This window comes from Cottoperca gobio, chromosome 15 (genome assembly GCF_900634415.1).
Source record: "Cottoperca gobio chromosome 15, fCotGob3.1, whole genome shotgun sequence".
Taxonomy (NCBI): Eukaryota; Metazoa; Chordata; class Actinopteri; order Perciformes; family Bovichtidae; genus Cottoperca; species Cottoperca gobio.
Genome location: NC_041369.1, coordinates 8,505,805 through 8,525,063, shown reverse-complemented (window position 1 = coordinate 8,525,063; position 19,259 = coordinate 8,505,805). Strand labels below are relative to the sequence as shown.

The 19,259-nt window shown below is 44.0% G+C and overlaps 1 protein-coding gene across 6 annotated transcripts in view; it reads right to left on the bottom strand.

The window, feature by feature from the left end:
* Window positions 1-350: 350 nt before the first annotated feature.
* Window positions 351-19,259, bottom strand: part of LOC115019743 (signal-induced proliferation-associated 1-like protein 2) — an 81,484-nt gene continuing 62,575 nt past the window's right edge. The window contains exons 12-21 of one of the 6 annotated variants that reach the window (XM_029449302.1): window positions 18,872-18,975; window positions 18,693-18,781; window positions 17,116-17,489; window positions 13,542-13,595; window positions 11,652-11,787; window positions 8,170-8,389; window positions 6,135-6,266; window positions 3,651-3,768; window positions 2,576-2,654; window positions 351-2,136 (exon numbers count right to left, since the gene is read on the bottom strand). In XM_029449302.1, the coding sequence (XP_029305162.1) occupies window positions 1,990-2,136; window positions 2,576-2,654; window positions 3,651-3,768; window positions 6,135-6,266; window positions 8,170-8,389; window positions 11,652-11,787; window positions 13,542-13,595; window positions 17,116-17,489; window positions 18,693-18,781; window positions 18,872-18,975 (1,453 nt within the window). In that variant the 3' untranslated portion in view covers window positions 351-1,989. Of the gene's footprint in view, window positions 2,137-2,575; window positions 2,655-3,650; window positions 3,769-6,134; window positions 6,267-8,169; window positions 8,390-11,651; window positions 11,788-13,541; window positions 13,596-14,732; window positions 14,967-17,115; window positions 17,490-18,692; window positions 18,782-18,871; window positions 18,976-19,259 lie in introns of those variants that run through there. The other 5 variants (XM_029449300.1, XM_029449299.1, XM_029449301.1 and 2 more) reach the window with 5 other exon arrangements.

Below are 19,259 nucleotides of genomic sequence, written 5' to 3'. Positions count from 1 at the left end.
AAAACTAAAGTTTTGGTTTTAAGGGGGTCATTTCCTGGAACTGTTTCTTTGAAGGCTAGCCTGCATCTGCTTTCAGTCTTTATGCTAAGCTAACCATACCATATCCTGGCTCAAGCTAAGAGGCATCAATCCTTTAATTAACCTCTGAGCAAGAAAGCAAAGACACTTTTCTGTCACATTTCTACAAATGTTGAACTATTTCTTTAAGACCGATACGAAAAAACAAAACAAAAACAAATGGTATCTATTCTTTAACAGCGCTGGGTTTTGATTTACTAAACATTAGCGGATTATTCTTCAGTAAAATTAGAAATCACTGCTTTTGGTTACGAATTATGGAAACATAAACATAAACACAAAACTCATTTATTTTTTACAACTACATTTATTTAAAAAACAAAACAAAAACAAAAAAGCAACCAGTGTCCCACCAGGGATGAGACAGTTTATGGAGAGAGACATTTTTAAAAGCATACAAACCAGCAAACTGTAATCTAGCAGCATCCAAATGTTGGAATCTCCAAAAACATCATTCATATATTTAAATATATAGTTGTTTTTTTTGCCCTGGCAAGCTACACACTTTACAACATACACAGAGCTTTATCTCTCCTTAGTGCAGAAAAAAACCAAAAACAATTACCCTTAATAAAATAAACAACTTTAGGTTAAATAAGCTTAAATAATAGTGTTAAATACAAGACACTTCTGTGGCAGATATGTACAGAAATAAACACATTTGGCATTGTAAGTGTGGTTCACCGGCGCTTGCTCTAATGCTCTAGAATCCACTGCATAAGAACACATTTTGCTGTGATAAACTACAAACACACTCTCTCTCACACACACACACACACACACACACACACACACACATTCATACACATGATTTTATATCAGTGAGCCACAGACAAGGCATGTGTTTATAAAAGAGAATTAAAAGCAAAGAGAAACAATCCATTTACAACCAAGAGTTTTAGGCACAGTCTCGTCCTGTTTTATAAATACATGTCAAGTACAACTGCTTCTCGACAGGAACTCTTCACGTTTGTGCTAACTTCTTTTTTCTTTTTAAAACACAGTTTCGTAACTACCACTTCATTATTGCTAGGACATTGTGACAGTGAATGGAAACTACTGACGAACGTGTGTGTAGGGAAAGCACCTTGAAACACCAAAATTACTGCCATGTGACCCTACATTACAACACTGAGGAAAAGAACAAGTGGAATTCATTGAAAGAAAAAAATTGCTCAAAACATCAAACCTGGTAACTTTTGAGACTTTGGGAGCCAGAAATCCAGAAGAAAAAAAAGGTCTCGGTTGAGCTACATTCATTTCCCCCCCCCCCCCCCCCCCCGACGTATGTTTCAAGACCGCCACATGTGGATTCCTCTTGGTGCAAGCAGACAGTAAGTACCACTTCATTATGTCCAGTACATTCCTCCCCTCCCCGTCTCACCCTCTCTACTTTCCTGTGTCTATGAAGGCCGGCACAGAAACAGCTGTGTGACAGTGTGCGCAGTACGATACAGTACAGCTGAGTATACAGTACAGTAGACTGACGTGACATACGTAGGTAGATTATATGTTGACTACAGTAAATGAATTTACATTCCACTACTGTAAGAAGATCCCAGGGACTCGGGCGGGGCCCCCGGGGGTTCTCAATTCCTCTCCAGCACAGGAGGTTTCCCAAGAGTCTCTTTAGCCAGGATAAAGAAACCGTTAACGTCAGAAACAGCCCTGCAGTTCAGTCAGAGGAGGATCCCAAAACTAAGGTCCAGATCAGGGTTTCAAGTCTCTCCATACAGAGCAGCTACAGTCTCCTAAGCAGGGGCTTTTTTAAAGTCTTGATTACTCTGGGGGGCCAGTAATGGTTGGTTTAATAGTTTGTTTGCCTGTGGATCATCTGGGAGTCTTAAGTAAGAGTTGAATGGGTGCCCAGGAGGAGTGAAGGCCATCTCCCGTTCTATTTCTGTAGGTCTCTCAGGGTTTCTTGTCAATGCTGTGAAAGAACCACTCTGTGAACTTCCTGAGCTGAGCCGACGCCGTCTGGCTCTCCTCCTGCAGCCGCATGTTGTCCTGTCTTAGGTGTTGCACCTCCTCCTGCAACATCGCTTTATCCTCTTTCTCCTGAAAACCACACACACACACACACACACACACACACACACACAAAATCAGAACAAAAATAAATGGATACATAAAGCGGTTGCTAAAAGCCCCGCTATTACAAAAGCATCCGTCTGTTGTCAGCGCTGTGTAAATGGGAGGCATTAACATGGCAAAGCAGCCTTTTCTCTGTTCTGATAAAAGTGCACTTCCTCTCGCCATGGTAAGCCCATTAGTTGAGGTGGGGAAATGTTGGGCTGGGACACAATGAGGGAAGGAAGCAGGATATTGAATTAAGTAGACGAGCTTGCAATACACAGACTGCAGGGCACGCATTACTCAAAGTCCATTCTCCTGAGCTGCCTGACACGGATGTGCATTGTTTGCTGACGTGGAAAAGAAGAGCTAAGAAGGTGACAACAACAGAATCAAGAAATCCGTTTGATAAATGCAAACTCACCTTTCTGAGGTCATGCTGCAGCTGCCTGAGGATCACCTCCAACTGGTTGACTTTGCCAGTTAGTGTGGCGGGGGCGCCGCTGTTGGGAGACACAAGAATGTTGTAAAGACTCAAGAAAGATGAATTGCATAAATAAAACACAATGACAGCTTCTACCACGATGCAGGAGCTGATAGACAGTTAGCTAAACTCTGCCCCCTTTAGTTGCTGTTGCTCTGCCTTTCTAACTGTCTGTCTTCCATTTTCTAGCAAACAACCCTGGATTGTCGGCTGAAAAGATGACCGTCACTAGCTGATTTTGATCAACTTTAGCTTGCTAGATTAAGTTAACGTTAAAACACTGGGTTAGTTGAAAAAAACCGACAAGCCTGTAAAATAGTGTTAAATATGATGGCAACATGATTGTGTATTGCAATGTCGAGCTATTTCGCCATAGACATTTAGTAGGTATTATCAAATAATAATTATAATAATAAAAAAGTTAATTGTTAATTGTTTTAGACGTGTACTATTCAGAACATATTTTGACAAGCAACACATTGGTTAGATTTATGCTTTAATGTATTTTCAAACAGGATGTTTTACTTCTACCAGAGAAAAGGATTTGAGGATGAGAAGTAAGCGGTGAGTTTGGCAAATGTAACACTATCTAATGCAGAATTGGATTTACATTACCTGTAACCCAACACAATAACATGGCATGCCCCCTGCCTTCGTAAATAACACTGACATACTGTTGAAGTAAGGGACTTACATTATAGCAGATAGGCGCACTGTTTAATTAATTCCTCACACTTTCACTCTTGAGATTTTGGTTCAGGAAAGGTTATAAAAAAAAAGACACCATCCACAAAGCTCTTGAGATACTGAGTATTGCTCTTATTAGAGTTTCATGCACACCACTTTCATGTGAGGAAATCCAAAGCACGACAGGCCTGCCAGGCCTACCAGGCCTGGCTGTGGCTGCTTAACTGCGATTGGACAATCAGTGTTCGGGGGCGGGTTCTGGCAAACAGTCCAGTATTCACTTGCTGCTGGAGCGTTGGTGCTTGTGTGTTTGTTGTGTAAAGCCTACTCTGCTTCCAGTGCTGCTCCCTCTGCCTCCACCACCCGTCTGGTCAGCTCTCTGGAGATCTGCAGAGCCTCCGCCCGCTGCATGTCCGTCATGGTGCAGAAAGACGCCACACGCTGGTCTGGAAACAGAACAGGTGACGCAACAGGTCATAATCTGCTCTCAACATCAAAGACAGGAAATGTGTTCAACAACGCATTTCATGGTGCCAACATGCAACTAAAGTAGAGCAGAACAACACACTCGCATGCAGTCATTCGTGACAGAATGGGGCGATTCAGTCATGCTTTTTGTATGAATGAATGACTTTGGTTTAAGCGCTGAAAGGCATTCCTCCCATACTGAGAGATCTATAGCCAGAAAATAAGGAACAAGGTGGTAAACAGAGCATTTCTAGACCATCACAGATAAAGTAAGTCCCTCGGGTGTTGCTCCGGTGCCCTCGCCCCTCTGAGCTGCCACTGACAGCTGTTTGGCTCATAATGGGCTGGATCCCAAAGAGCTGTAAGGCACCAGTCATGCTTGTTTTGCCATATCAGGCCCTTAAGCTGGCTCAAAGCCCCATGGAAAACCCAAACTTGGCATGTTATGCTTGGGGACTGCTCAGTTTTGAGGCTTAATGCTCTTTTTTAAGAAACCACTCTCTCTTTCTCAATCCCTTGGTCTGAAACTAAAGATAGGAAGATCTGCATATTCATAGAGAGGATTAAGGAAACCCTTTTATTAATTTAGCCCCCAAATGAAAGCTAATCCACTCTAAGACAAAAGCTGATCAAGCCTGGAGTTGGTTACAGCAGGAAAGGGAGACCGAGCTTCAATTTACATATGAATGAACATTTTCCTCATATGCGTTGGCTGCATCAGAAAGATTAAAGACTTCTAGGATAGCGGTGACGGGCGCAGGAAAAGTAGCGTGTCATTTTTTTCTGTGACCTGGTGTCCAGATTTACTGGGCAAACGGCTGAAAATCAAACGAAAACAGATTACACTGAAGAGAAAACACGACAATCTATGCATGTGAACATACCGTGCTGTACATATTTATGAGGGAATATTAAAGACATATCCAATAGTTGACAAAGATAGCTTTCATTGCACCAAAAGCCTTTGGGTGCTGAAATGTAGCACATTTTTAATTCCATCTGCTTCTGCTTTGAGGAAGTTAGGACGGCAGCATTTCTGTGGATGCTGCAAGCTAATCCAAACTGAATACGAGCAGTCTCTCATGACCAAGAATATGAGTGCTATTATAACTGCTTTACATCTCAGGAAAACTCTTTTTGCCCGGGCTCTAAACAGAGATGGTTAAACATACATGACATGACAGCAGCCTGGAGACACTTTCTGCTTGGCAACAAGGCTCCTGTTTAAACAGCGTTTTTCTGGGCCAGCCAGGCTGCCGTGACAACTGCCTTCTTAGTGCCCGTCAGACTCTGCATCGTCTCTACTGAGTCCACTTTGGTTAAATCATGTGCTGCAGGCCATGCAGCAGGAAATGTATCAAAGAAGAAACTCCACAGATGATTCATTAATTATGACAAAAGGATGGTCACATGCTACAATGCCCTCTCGCTGGTCTTGGGGGTCAGATGGAGTTCAAGTGGGAAAAATACTCATGGCATGTTAGCGTGACAGATGAGAAATACACTGGCATGAGAGCGGAAAAATAAATGAACAGAAGTGATGATGCTGACCATGAAGTGGTTGAGACGTGTCGATGCTAAATAACTGAACATAGCGTGACTGAATGAAAAGAGATTTTAGTTTTGACAGGAACATATCACTGATGTTGTCCAGGGAGATAACAAACTAAGTCCTCCTAAAAGTTCTAGATTCCTAAATCGCTTTTTCCACAAAAAAAAAGTCTTCAAAAACCACAAATACTCTCAAGAAGCCATTCAGACAGTTTCTAAGGAACAACAGTCCACCATAAAAGAAGATTTTTTTATTTCTAAAGGAGGGAATCTGCCGCTTTGGCCCAGATAAGATGTCTTTTTATTGACGAAAAAAAGCCAACATTTTCTAAACCATATTCAGATTTAATGGATAAAAGACGAAGAGAGGAGCAGAAATTACCCATAACTATCAACCCAAGAGCTTCACAGTAAAATACATTGCTGTAAGAACTGAGTGGCCACTTGCTGTCTTTATAGTTTGAAAATTGGCTCCATGTCTGTGCTGACAAATGATGGCTCATTTATCCAAGCCACAGTGCTCGATGGGAATCACAATAGGGCTCAGCGCTGAGGCGCAAAAAGGATTCCCACAAGTCACCTCCTACAGCACCTTAGCAGACACTAGAAGAAAACACAAACACAAAGCACACACAAACCTGCACATGCAAGCGAGCTATCACTTGCAGACACACACACACACACACACACACACACACACACACACACATACACACACACACACACACACTAAGCAGCCAGGAAGAAGGGGGAGGTTACACAAGGTGCCAGCAGCTTCAGCCAGGCTGGTTACCTTCAAAGGCTCGTGCTGCGTCAACCAGGTGGGACCAGTCCAGGCCCGAGGCAGTGTCTGGGAGGGGCATGAGGCCCGGGTCGCTGAACTTGGACCTGTCCGCCAAGGAGCCGTCAGAGAACCAAAATTCATCTGAAGAGACAGGCAGGCACTCCGATCAGTGTCTAGGCCTGACCTGAGTTTAGAGCTAATCTCCGAGTCACCCATCAGTTTGCTTCAGAGCAGACAAGAGGGGTTGGAAGAGGAATGGAGGGGCGTAGAGGGTGGAAGGCAGGGGTTTATTCAAACTAAGTGTTGCTGCTAAAAGGGAGGGTATTTACCTTACTCCAGCCCTGCACATCAAAGCACCTAGCTTGAGTCTATGCTAAGTAAAGTTGCTGTTCTCCAATCATACCTCCAGCTGAGTCCAATTCTGACCTGGATGCACCTAAATCACAAATCCTCCAAAACGTTGCGAACGACTCAACTTTGAAAAGGAAAGTTTTGTATTTATGTGACAGCACAATAAGCTCACATTAAACCACCTTCTCTGCGTAGCACTCGCAAGGGTGCTGTCTGAGGGGCGATAAATGACTTGTCTTAGTGAATGTCTTCATGTTTCAATCAATATCTCCTTTCCTTCCACTCTGTCTCTCTCCGCCCTCCCTCCCTCCCTGTCAGCCCTGAAAGACGGGGAATGCAATAAACCATCTCCCATTCTGCAGAGAGGCATTTAGAAAAGCATGAGTGGAGAAGCAGAGAAGAGACGGAGAGAGCTTGAGGTGATGCTGACACTCTCCTTTCAATTTACCCAGCGTCTTGTAGCTTGAGTGATTCACTGTTTACCAAATTGGGCTGTTTCAGTCAGGGAAAGAGAGAGCCTGTGTTCTCAACTACCCTTCAAAACAATCAGGAATCCATCAGGTTGACAGCCAGAAGAGGCCAAAGAGAGAAACAACTTTCCAAAAGCCATTTTCTATCCAACGTTGGCAGCTGGAGACAGGGATGAGGAACGGTATGGAAATGAGACAGGAGGGACAGAGAGGGGAGGCAGGCAGGGACTTATGAGTGAATGAAACATTATGTATGACAGACGTTGTGACACTCCTGATGGAAAAATAGGCATGTTCATGTTACAGATCTTCCAAAACCTGCAGCGGCGCAGGCAGGACACATCACACCTCTCATCACTGATGCATATTCAGTGGAAGTTTAAAGAACAAAAAGGGGAATACTAGCCAGCAGTGACAGGTATCTGCTTAATGCAGACGGAGCGGCAGGGCATGTGCAAGTTGCACGCCGCCTCGCCCACTTCCAATTAGTTGACTATATTGAGCAGTGTAGCTGGAGTGTGTACCAGTTAATGATATTGATACGACACACGTGACTCTTCAAACAAGTATCTATATCCTGGCTTTTATCTGGTGCCAGAGAAGAGGAATGAAAATTCAAGAGCAACATGCAGAGAAAGTAGTTTTTATTTTGTCTAAATGCACATTATGTCATTTCTGCAACTAGGGATCTCTCAATCAAATCCGAATTATCCGCAGCCGTTTTAAGTAAAGAAAATCAGTGTTTCCTCTGTGGGCCCAGGACGGAGGGGCTGCGAGCTAACCGCTAACATTTGTTCAGCTTGTTTCTCTGATCATTTAGAATCATGACGTCCGATGACAAAAATCCTTCAACTGGTTAAAATATATAGTTGAAAAGAAGCATCATCTAAAAAGAGTACGGTAAAAATGTGGCTAAAAACTGGATAAATTAATTTACAACAGCTTCTGGCGGACAACCACAACACTGAAGCGTGCACAAAGAGGATACGACGTCATTACAGGCGACTAAATGAAACGGGTCGTTACCTTGATTAAAAGTACAAATTTCTCTGGGTTTAAAATGATTGACAACATTTGGGATATTATGGGTAAACTCAACAAAATATATATAACATAGGTCTAGTTGTTTTAAAACAATTTGGAGCGGAAATGTTACACATTATACCTTTAAAGCTTCTCTGCAGTACCATTGGTGAAATGAGAGTTTTACTGCGTGTACTCACTCCTTAGGTTGGAGGCTCCCTGGTTGTGGATCATGCGAGGAGGCAGCGTGCTGTGGTAAGGTGGGGTGGTGCTGAAGAGGATGTCGTTAGGCATGGCTTGGTCCAGCATGGAGCTGTGCGAGCTGGCATAGGACGAACCCTTACGGTTACTGCACACACTCTCGTCTGATAGCGTCCGATATAGTGAACGTCTCGGTGACAGACTGCCCACTGCTGACACCTGAGAGAAGGAGAACAACTTGTCAACAGATAGTCACGCATGTCATGCAAATGATGGAGCTGAATGACCTCCAAACCCCCAGAACTCCCTGTGCTTTGCCTTTTCTCAGCACAGCAGGTTTACATGAGCGGGCAGCTGGGTGGGTAAGGAACATCAGGGAGCAGTGCCAGGAATCAATTACAGTCTTTGCTCTCAGGAAAATGCAGATGGATTGAGCACAGCTGGAGAGTGTCTGGCAGTGGGAAAAACAGGGACAGGGCTGTTTGAGGTGGTGACTGAGGTCACTGCGCTAAGGCAGCCAATAGTCACCGAGCTTAATGTGAGAAACTACAGAAGGCAGAGAGAAGTAGGTGCCGCAATACGAGATGGAATAAAAAAAATAAAGGCCAATAGGCAAGCCAGAGATGTATTTGATAGAAGAAAGTCATATAAACACAAAGTATACCAGTCAGTACTGTCCTCATTTCCCAGAATCTCTACAACAGAGGTGGTGAGTGCAGTCAGCATTGCCTATTGAGTAACAATGGACACATTTATGGGAAATACACCAGGTTGAAAAATATGAGAATTTTCCTTAAACTAAACTCCAGCATGTGCCATTATCTAGGGATTATCGGTACGGATAAATAAACACAGTGGAAAACATGTAGAAGTCAATTTAATGCAGGGATCTATTAAAAACCCATCATATTTGTGAATAAATTCAGTAAACATTTCCTTTTGTTTGCTTGCTTACAAACCATACAAATACCATATAAACACAGTTCAGTGAAGCAGGGACTATAATTTGCTTAGATAAAGTGTGTTTGCTGCTTTGTGTGTACTCTCCAGAATATGACTCATATCACAAATACGTATAAAGGCCACTGCAGAGGTCAACATGCAACACAAGGTCAGGATGAACAATCACAAAAGCTGTGATGGGTATGAAAAGCAGCATCATCCTGAGGGGAACTTGTGTGTGCACAAAGAAGAATTATACAGAATACTGCTGCAGGGATAATAGAGTTTCATGACTGCGGCCAGAATTTTGATCTCCTGTTTTAACACACACAACCACAAAGGCCAATCCAATCTATCATTGTCCCTTTTAGCTTACATAAATATTGCAGGAGTGACATCAAAAGTAGCCACAAATGATATGTGGGGCAGTTGTCCAGATGGGTAAATATCTGCCTTTGGCTTCCCAGCTGTAACCAACACTAGACTGCCTCCCCGCAAGCCAACACCCAGCCATCTCCATTTCAAAAGACAGATCCCCCACAAATCCCACCGTGACAATTTAACAAACATCTACTTCGTCTTTAAAGTTTAGAGATACACTGGAATTCAAAGCAGCATACATATGAACTGCCTCCAAAGAACATCTCAGAGGCTTTAACTCAACAAGGTTGTCTCTTACTGCAAGTTTTCCAACCCAACTTTACAAGATTAGACCCCATAAGGTTCCTCGCTTATCAAAACAACTTTGAACAGGATTTGCTTCTCTCTCATATAAAGCAAAAATAGCACAGATTTAGAGCTCCAATAAATGGAGTCACGGCAAATGAAACCATTTGCAAAAGGGCTTAATGTTTTTTCAGAAGCCATCTATTTATTACATCTAGAGCATCAAGCCGGGCTGAACACATCCTGGCACTGGTTAACAGATGAACACGTTATGCAGAAAATATTGTATTAAAATCAAACCTGCAAGATTATCACCTATTTCAGTGCGTATAAATCTACCTCTGCTGGCAACAGTCCTTAGCCTGATTTGGGCTGTTTGAATTCTTTTGCACAACAGCAACCCTCTTATCAGTCGAGGCAGCAGTGACACATCTATCAAGATCTTTCCTGACTTTTTTTCCCCTAGCACTGAACAAAGACAACAATCAGCATTGAAACCCTTTGACGTGCCACTTGGGAGGATGTGTTGGACAACCACATATTCAGATGCTTTTTTCTTTCCCACAGGAGGTTCAAAAGAGGAACGTTGTGGGAGAATAAGCTGTGAGCGGCCTTTCCTTTACGTCAGCCACACAATAGTCTGCCTGTCTGTGGAAGGGCGTCACAGTGGACACCGTGGCTGGCAAGGGAAATCTCTCCGCACCTGCTAACCAACACAAACACTGGTATCGGGTGACTACCGGAGGTGACACACAAATTAACCTTTTGGTGATTAAACAAGTCAGACTGTGTAAAAGTTATAATAAAATCAACAATGTTTCCAACATTGTCATTACTGTATTTTGATTCCTTTATGTGCTAGCTGATGATTGAACACATTCAGTCTCAGAGAAGCTGCTCCCGGAGAAGAACAGTATGTGTTTATTGGGATCAGATATTTATATGGTTGGAGTATCTGGCTCAGTGCCCTCCTTCGTGCATCTCTCTCCCAGGCTGCTTTTCCACACATTGTACTATCACACTGAATCAGACCGGAGAGTGAGATTACAACAAAGACTATACTGCTCTTTGAATCCGACAAACAGCACTCTGTACAGTCCTTTGTACTAGTTACTTTGTTTTCTTTCTCTGTGGGAAACAGAATAGAAGGAAATCACAGTGCATGCCTGATACACCTGCTTTCATTTAAGGCATTGACGCTGCCTGGTTCTCTTGCAAGCATCATATTTTATATACTGTAAGCCCAGTGCACAACAAACTGATCAGTGCACCGAGCTGCTTCTTGTGAGGGACAAGGCCTGCCTCTACCAGAGGGCATGACTTCTGTCTTCTGACGTACATTCATATTACAATTGTGCAGCATCCAAAAATAACCTATTTGTATGTCTCCAGGGTCCCTTCCTAGTAGATAATGGATTGGGGGGATGGGGGAATGGAAGATGCAATTAATAGAGTCTGCAGGAACATCGATGCACTCCCTGCAACTCCCTGCCTTTAATCCATGACATCCCGACTGAGCAAACCCGGGCCCCATTATAAATTAAATTATCCAAACACTCGGTGCCAGGCAATGGGGACTGAAAGTGTCTTGTGTCGGGAGACGAGTCGCATCAGCTGTGGTGCTCAGCAGCAGGAGCTGATAGGCAGCAGATGTTTGTCCTGCTTTTACTTGGTTCCCAGCAAGAGGCTATCTGCTCTGGTGCTGGCTTTGTAGGTACTACGCCTGTTAGTAGGGGTTTGCCGTCAATCTTAACAATGTCATTTCATCATGCTATCCGTCATTACTTCACAGTTTCAACAGGTTTTATTTATCAACATAATAATTATTGTGCGATTTGCTGGTTAGTTAGTCAATAAGCCACGATGACCTCACCTTCTTACTCCTGTCTTCTCCAGGAGGGCTGTCTGGCACCATCATTTTAAGGTATTCTTCTTTTGAAAGTCTCTGCAGCGATTTTCCATCCTGCTCGGCAGCCTGGAGCCGACATGCCTCCTCTGCGTACAGCTGCCTGTAAACCATACAGAGGGGAGGGCACAGAATAGCAGAGATCATCAGAAAGGTCATTAGAGCCACATCCTGCAAGGGAGGCCTTGGGCCTTCGCAGCTTGGCCCAGCTATTTAGAAAATAATGTCAGTATCACACAAAAGGGTTCAAGGGGGGGATCTGTCTTAGCATGCCAACATCAGGTGCCTCCATGCTAGTCAGGTGAACGTGGTTTACGGGGTTGAAGAGGGGAGCCAGGTAGGGAATTTATTTCCAATCCCACCCTGTCCCCTCTCACTCGAAAACCGCTTCACTTCAAACCAATGATTAAAGACACTGTGACGAATGCAGTCAAGCTGTGAGAGGTAGAAAGCACGGGGAAGAAAGAGGGTTTTTGGACAGAAATTACATCCAGAGACAAATGCAAACCACAGACTGTCGAGGAGCGTTCAGACAACAACAGAGGACACGAGAGCTTCTAGACAGAATTGGAAAAGGACCCACAAGAGGAGACATGTTTTGTTTCTGCGGTGTTTGTCATTTCAATGATTTTCAGGGTGTTGAGTGTTTAGAGAGGGGTTACAGTGAAGGGAGGACGTGACTGACCTGGTTGGTGAAGTTGTGTGGCTGTGAGACTTTAAGTGAGCAGCCTGTGAGCAAGACACACTGAGCGATGTTGGCAGGGCGCTATACGGCCACAGGGGGATATGGCGAGACGATGGGCAGTCTGGCTGCGACGGTTACCTAGAGACACTATTGCTGAGAGTTGTCCTGTTTTAAGCTTTTGGCACCATGGCAACCAATCCCTAATAGACGGGTATTGCAAATGTGTGATTGCCGGAAGCATTCTGCTTATTGCTTATTCTGAAAGCTGCATCCAGGAAAAATAACTGCAATTATTTGAGCTTTGTATACTGGTGGTTTGGTGCTAAAACTGACATTTTTAATGCTAGAGATTTGGAAGAAAAGACAGAAAATGAAATGTTTTTTCTGGCTTGGCTGAGGTGGCATATCAAAAAAGAGAAGATGGCTGATGGAAGCAGATTTTTTGATCATTTATTTTACAACAAATATATAATGTAATCTAAACATACAACTGTTACCAATATAGGGCTAAAAAAAATTGTGGACACGCAATATTTAACTATTTATATTTTTACAACCTGTCTTGTCCTCTCATCGCTGCTCTATGTAAACGGCACGCAGCTCAGACAGTCTCACGGACATTTTGTCACATGACTTGATCTCAGCCGTGTCAATCATGGCTTCCCAGTGAAGGAGCGCAGAATTTAACGTTTTTACAGGACCTGGTTAGTGCAAATGGTGAAATTGTGGGTGAAATTTTAAAATGTAGCATAAACTGATTTTGATGAATTATCACTGCGCTAAGCTTAAATTTGGTTATTTTCCCTGAAGGAAACGTTTGTCACACAATGTGACATTTGAAAATCCGAAGATAACTTGTTTTGGGTGTAGACCGCTTGGTGCATGTCACCTCCTCTCTCTATCAATGTAGTGGCTGACAAAAAGTATGCATTGTGGACAGTTTTAGGATTTAGGAGGAGATACAGCAGAACTGTCACAGCCACTGATGCACAGCTGGTTGTCCTCCACTCTCAGCATGTGCCACATGGCAGGACTAGCACCTGCAATGATGCACGAGTGGGTCGGTGGTCTGGGACAAAGGGTCGGGGCTGGGGAGGTGTGTGTGTGTGTAGCGGGAGGAGGGGGGTGGGGGCAGGCTGGGCCATGGGGGTTGACTTTGACTAACTGTGTACCTTGAACGCTCAGACAGCATTTTGAGAAGGAAGGCTAACAAGCTCTCCGCTCCTCTGGAACAAGAAGCAGAAGCAAGAGAGAAACAGCCCAGGGTTAGGAGCATTGGTACACATCCTGCGTTACATACAGTGTTAGAGCAAATGAGAAAACATTTTTCGAAAGGAGGAAGAGAAACTTCATTATGTTAGAACAATATCTGTGAGTAATATTAGGCCATTCATCATGAGGCGCTGTTATGTAAGATGAAATTGTGGGAATATATAAACAAACAATGGGAGGGTAACTGAATTACACAGCTTTTTCATAAGTCGCAGGAGATGACTTCACTGCATGCGATCAATCACATAGTCCTTAAGTGGAAAATTTCACAGCCTAAATGAAATTACTTGGGAGCAAGAGCAGGGGGTTTCTTCCAGGGCAAATCTCACATTCTCCCCTCCAAAATATGCCCACAGCAGCCCGAACGCACACACACGCACACACACACACCATCAAAGCTGTGTTGCAATTTCACCATCAATGGCTCTCTGTTCTCTACAGCAAACCATTTAATCATCAGACAGATACAGTCAGCCGTCTCTGCTCATAAAGTCTGAGGGGAGTATACATTCTCAACCTGGCAGAGCGGCTGCCTGCATTCCTCTTCCTTCGCGGTATTTCTATTAGGCTATTGTGTTGCGGGGTGTGTCCTTGGGCTGTGACATCAGTGTGTTGTGGTGAGTGGATCGTTGCTTGGCTCCCAGCAGAGATGCTGATCTGGTAGAGGCTCAGCTCGGCAGTCCACGGGGGACGCGGCTTCACGGGAACAATCAATAACTGCAAGTGACATGTGCCAAGTGTATTATGTCCGCGGCTTCATTGAGCTTATTTATTTTGTGGCTGTCTGCTTCAATCAAGGCTAGTTTATGCACACTGGGTGCGTTGATGGGGACAGGGAGGACACTTGTATTGGAATGGGTCTGGCTCTAGTGCAACAGCAGGTCTGGGAGGAACATTTAGAGCGAGAGAAACAGTGTCGACAAGGCCAGTTAGCGTGATTAGCGTGTTGAACTTAAAGTGAACTGGCAACAAACCTTTTTTTGTTTTAGTGGTTCAGGAGCGTGTTTACACACACACACACACACACACACACACACACACACACACACACACACACACACTCCCTCCCTCCCTCTCTCACTCACACTCACCCACACTCTGAAATGTTGGGAGGTCCCTCATCATCATCATCAGTAGTCTTCATGCCCACTGGGAGTGTGCAACCAGGCTGAGGGCGTGTCTGTCCACAGGCCTCTGAGCTGGGCTCCGGCCCCAGCTCTGGCCCTGAACTGCCGGTCTGGGGGATGGTGTACACCTTGGAGGAGTCAGCGGACATACAGTATCTGGCACCACGGGCCAGCGGACTGCCAGAGTGGTGTGAGCCACTGACCAAACAGCAAAAAAAATAAAGCATAATGTAACTCAAAAGTGACTAAAATGAATGAATTTTAAAAGCAGGAGGAAAAAACATAAATAAACAAACAATGAAAACATGAGCACGTCAACCAGCTCAGGTGATTTTAAACTAAAAGTGAACTTGACAGCTCTGCTCTGTTGTTGGCTGACATCATCTCCTCCACATAGAGTAGTGTGAAGCTAATTCACCTCTGACCTACATTGTAAAATGACTCACATCCAGTCAAACACATGCATATTCCTGCTGAACTTTGTCCTTTAAACATTTAGTCAAATATCAACTGACAAACCGGATTAAAGGGTCAGTGCATCTGAATCAGAAAGAAGCGTATTTCCCCCCCCTTACTCCCAGCGGTTACTAGCCAGTTTTATTTGTAGTGGTTTTGAGATAGTCACCACTATAACTTCAGCGGATTTTTTATTCTTAAAGCGTAAAGTAATTATTTTGTGTCTAGATATCAGTAGTCTTCATGCCCACTGGGAGTGTGCAACCAGGCTGAGGGCGTAAGGGTTATTTGTAGAGAAAAATGGCCGTTTCTACTTAATATATTAGTGATATTTCTAAAACAGTTTGTTTCTAGCTGTTTTTAAGGTAAATGGACTGCATTTATAGAGCGCCTTTCTAACAAACCAGACAAATCACTTTACAACTTGCCTCTCATTCTCACATGTATTGCTATATACAGTACATCATACAATCCATTTCTTTATTTATGGCTATTGTTTAAGCTTTGTGAAAATACCTAGAATAACTCCATGTCGTCATACTACATCCTTATTCAAATAACGGTAGATTTATGCAGGATGAATGAATCGCGTTTGACAGTGATGAGAAAATAAGCCATGCATCGGACAAAGAGCGCTTTGCTCGTCTTTGCTCCTTATTGCATCCTTTGCAATAAGAAGTCCCCCAGAATAAGACCTCTACTGTGGTTTTCTATTCAACCCTTCATTAAAATTGGGATGGACAGTTTGTGTTTCATGTAACCTGCCTGGTTAGGATTCTGTTCACTGCTCACCTGGATTCAGATTTAGATCAACTAAAGGTCCATAAAGGTGCCAGGTTTTGGCCCTAAGGTCTCGTTGCTTGTTGGAAAACTTTCAGCAACATTCTTCTAAAATACCTCAGAGACATTAGAGTTGGCTTAAGCTGGAGGCACTACACACGGCGTTTCCATATTCATGACCATCTGGGACACACCCAGCAAACTGTGCTCCTGCTGCTTCACTGTTTGTTCAGATGACACTCGGGTGTCAAAGAACATTACATTAAAGGTGGGAAGCATCGGAGTAGTCAAGGTGATGGCACGGGCTCTTTACTCATTTCTGAATGATGTCCTGGAGTGGACAGCTCTGACGCCTTCCAAACAGGTCAATGATCTCAACAGATTGTGCTAACATAAACCTGTACGCCATAAACAAATAGATACCCATTCTATTTCATAGAGACAGGCTGCGAGAGGCTGCAGGGCCAACCCTCTCACACCCCTCCTCTTTCCCAGATGGGCCCCAGTCTGGTGATGAGGACTGGGACGACAGTATGATGAAACCCCCCTGTGTTGCTTCGGCCTGACAGCAGCCCCACCCACTGGCTTAAGCACAGCTGGATGAGTCAGGCAGCGGGGTCAGGAGTGCGGAAGCATGGTAGGGTGAGAAGGTCAGCTAACAGCCAGCGACCCTCTTTTTGTGCACGTGTTTGCTTCCGTGTGTTTAATAGAACAGAAAATGGGGCTGAATAGATTGCCGTCGGCAGTGGATGTGTGACTGTACATCCACATGTTTGAGCACAGTGGATTGTGCTCCGGGACATATACCACGAAACGGGTGTGATTTTTATCAGAGAGTCAAATCAATGACTCAACACATAATTGAGCCACAACAGAATAAGAACAACATGGTCAAAACTGACATTAGCAGGAGTACACAGTGTGCTGACAAATAAAAGGAAAAAAAAACATGAAGTGTCCAAGTAAAGTCCTTCAGCTTCAATGCTCTGTGGCTTCAACAAGTCACCCATCTCTGTCTTGACCGGCCACAAACACTTTTACCTGCAAACCAGCAGACATATGCAGCTAAAACAATGACAAATCTAAAACGGTCTTTTAAGGGGAACTATACCTTGAATGAGATGAGATCTCGCTCAGGTCCCCGATGCTTCCTTCCGTCACATGACTAGACATAATAGCGGAGGCGTAGCCCTGCGGCATGTACAGTTTCCCATGATCCTCTTCTGAAGCCCCGTCCTCATGGTGCTCCGACACCCAGGGGTGTCCCTGCTCCCCCACCCTGCCCTGTAGCAACACCCGGGCACCGGGGGCGACGCAGGGATTAGTGTCTATGCCGCTGTCTGTGGATGCCCCTTTGATGTAAGTGAGCCCCAGCATCTCCGGGTCCATCAAGTCTCCGGAGCCAAAGTGTTTATCGTCACTGTTGCTGGAGGCATTGCTTGAGAGAGTGTTGCTACTTGAGTGGCTTGAGTTTTTATCACCCGTCTGGTAGAAAAAGAGAAAGCAAAAGGATTTAAGGAGATGAAAATACAGACAAGGTCAAATAATTATTACGGTTGCTTTAACATGCTTAGTTCAACAGGGGGGATGGGTTAACCCATCAGGCTGCATCACATGTTCAAGTGTCCCTGACTGTCCCTGGTTTTCTTGAAGCCTATGATACAGTCAGGCTAGTTGACAGTAACAGGAAGGAGAAGAAAATGAGAATATGCTGAATGTCACATACTTCGTTTGTGACCTCTTAACTTCTGGTACTTATGTGAGAAATACATATGATCTGGCAGAGTTATTGATGATAAATAAATACATCTAAAACATACAGGGTCATGCCTACTTGACTTCAGCGTATCCACAATGTAGATCAGCAGCCTAACAATTAAATGTATTGACTCAAAAACAAGCTTCTGGTGAAGGGGGGTTAACAGTAATGAGTAATTAGAGAGCCTAAACTAAGTCTTCAGGATTATGATCTATCATGTTTGCTTCATTTTACTATTCCACGCACTGAGAAATCATGAAAGCAAATTAAAATCGCATCACATCAAAAACAGCTACTCTGATTTAAAAAACCCGGCTGCGTGCGTTATGAAAAGAAAATGCCGAGGGAATGGTTTAAATTTTTATCCCCTGGCCTGGGTTAATGCAACACTGGCTGAAAGCACTGAAAGATGTTGTTAGCTCAATGCGGCAGCCTCTGGCATCAAAAGAGAAAGAAAAGACGGAAGGAGAGACGGTGAATGGGCCACACAAAAAAAAAAGATAAATGAGAGGAGAATATAGAGAAAGAAGAAAATGAGAGGCTCGAGCACTTAATGTATTCAACCTTCGAGGAAAATGTGTCCTAGAAAAGTGTGAGACAACCCGAAACTGTGATGAGACGAGACACCCGTTAGCATGCTGATGAAGGGAAAGTGATAAGTACAAAGAGCGACTCGAGGGGACGACATGAGGTTGAATACCCCAATTGAGCTTCTGGTTTCTGCAAAGCACATAAACAAGGGCAATCTGACCTCACCCTGATTCAAACACTGATGAGGGCTAAACCAGGTCTGACAGTGCAGAGTTGGGCATCTACTGCAGCACATGTACTGTAGAAGCTGCATTGAAAACTTTCAAACATTGTGCCCTTCAAAACAAGTTGGATTTTGACATTTTCTATTAAATGTGGGCAGAGTAGGTCAGACTTACCCTGGACAGCTTGTTGGGAGAATCTTTCCCTCCTTCTCTTTGCTTCAGAGGGTTCAGGATCTTGGTGGAGGGGATGTGCCATTTGGCCTCTGTGGACCGAGAAGAAAAAGGTTGAGCGTGGAGAAGTACAAGATGTGAATATGCGGCATAAATCATTGTTGAAAGAACATCACACTCACCTGCAGACCTGGTCCTCTCCAGGGTGGGCTCCCGCTCCCTGCGGATCTCTCCGTCTCCCCCCTGGAGGTCACCTGTCTGCTCATGGAGGATTGGGGAGGGACACCTGGAGACAGAAAGATGACGGAAATGGGCTTTAAATTATTGTCTTCTTATAGAGTGAACTTTGTATTCTATTCAGAGCAAGGCTTCAATAGATTTACTGCTGGATGTACAGCAATTAGCTCAAGTTCATTTAAGGTCGAATCACTTGAGCTTATAATAGAATAAAGAAACTGCCAGACAAAGCTGACAAGAGACCTCCTTTCATTCGACTCAGCATGCCAGGCGCTCTCTTGGTCTTAACAAAAAGGAAAAGAGCAGCAAATGTCTTTAATGCAGGTCTTAATT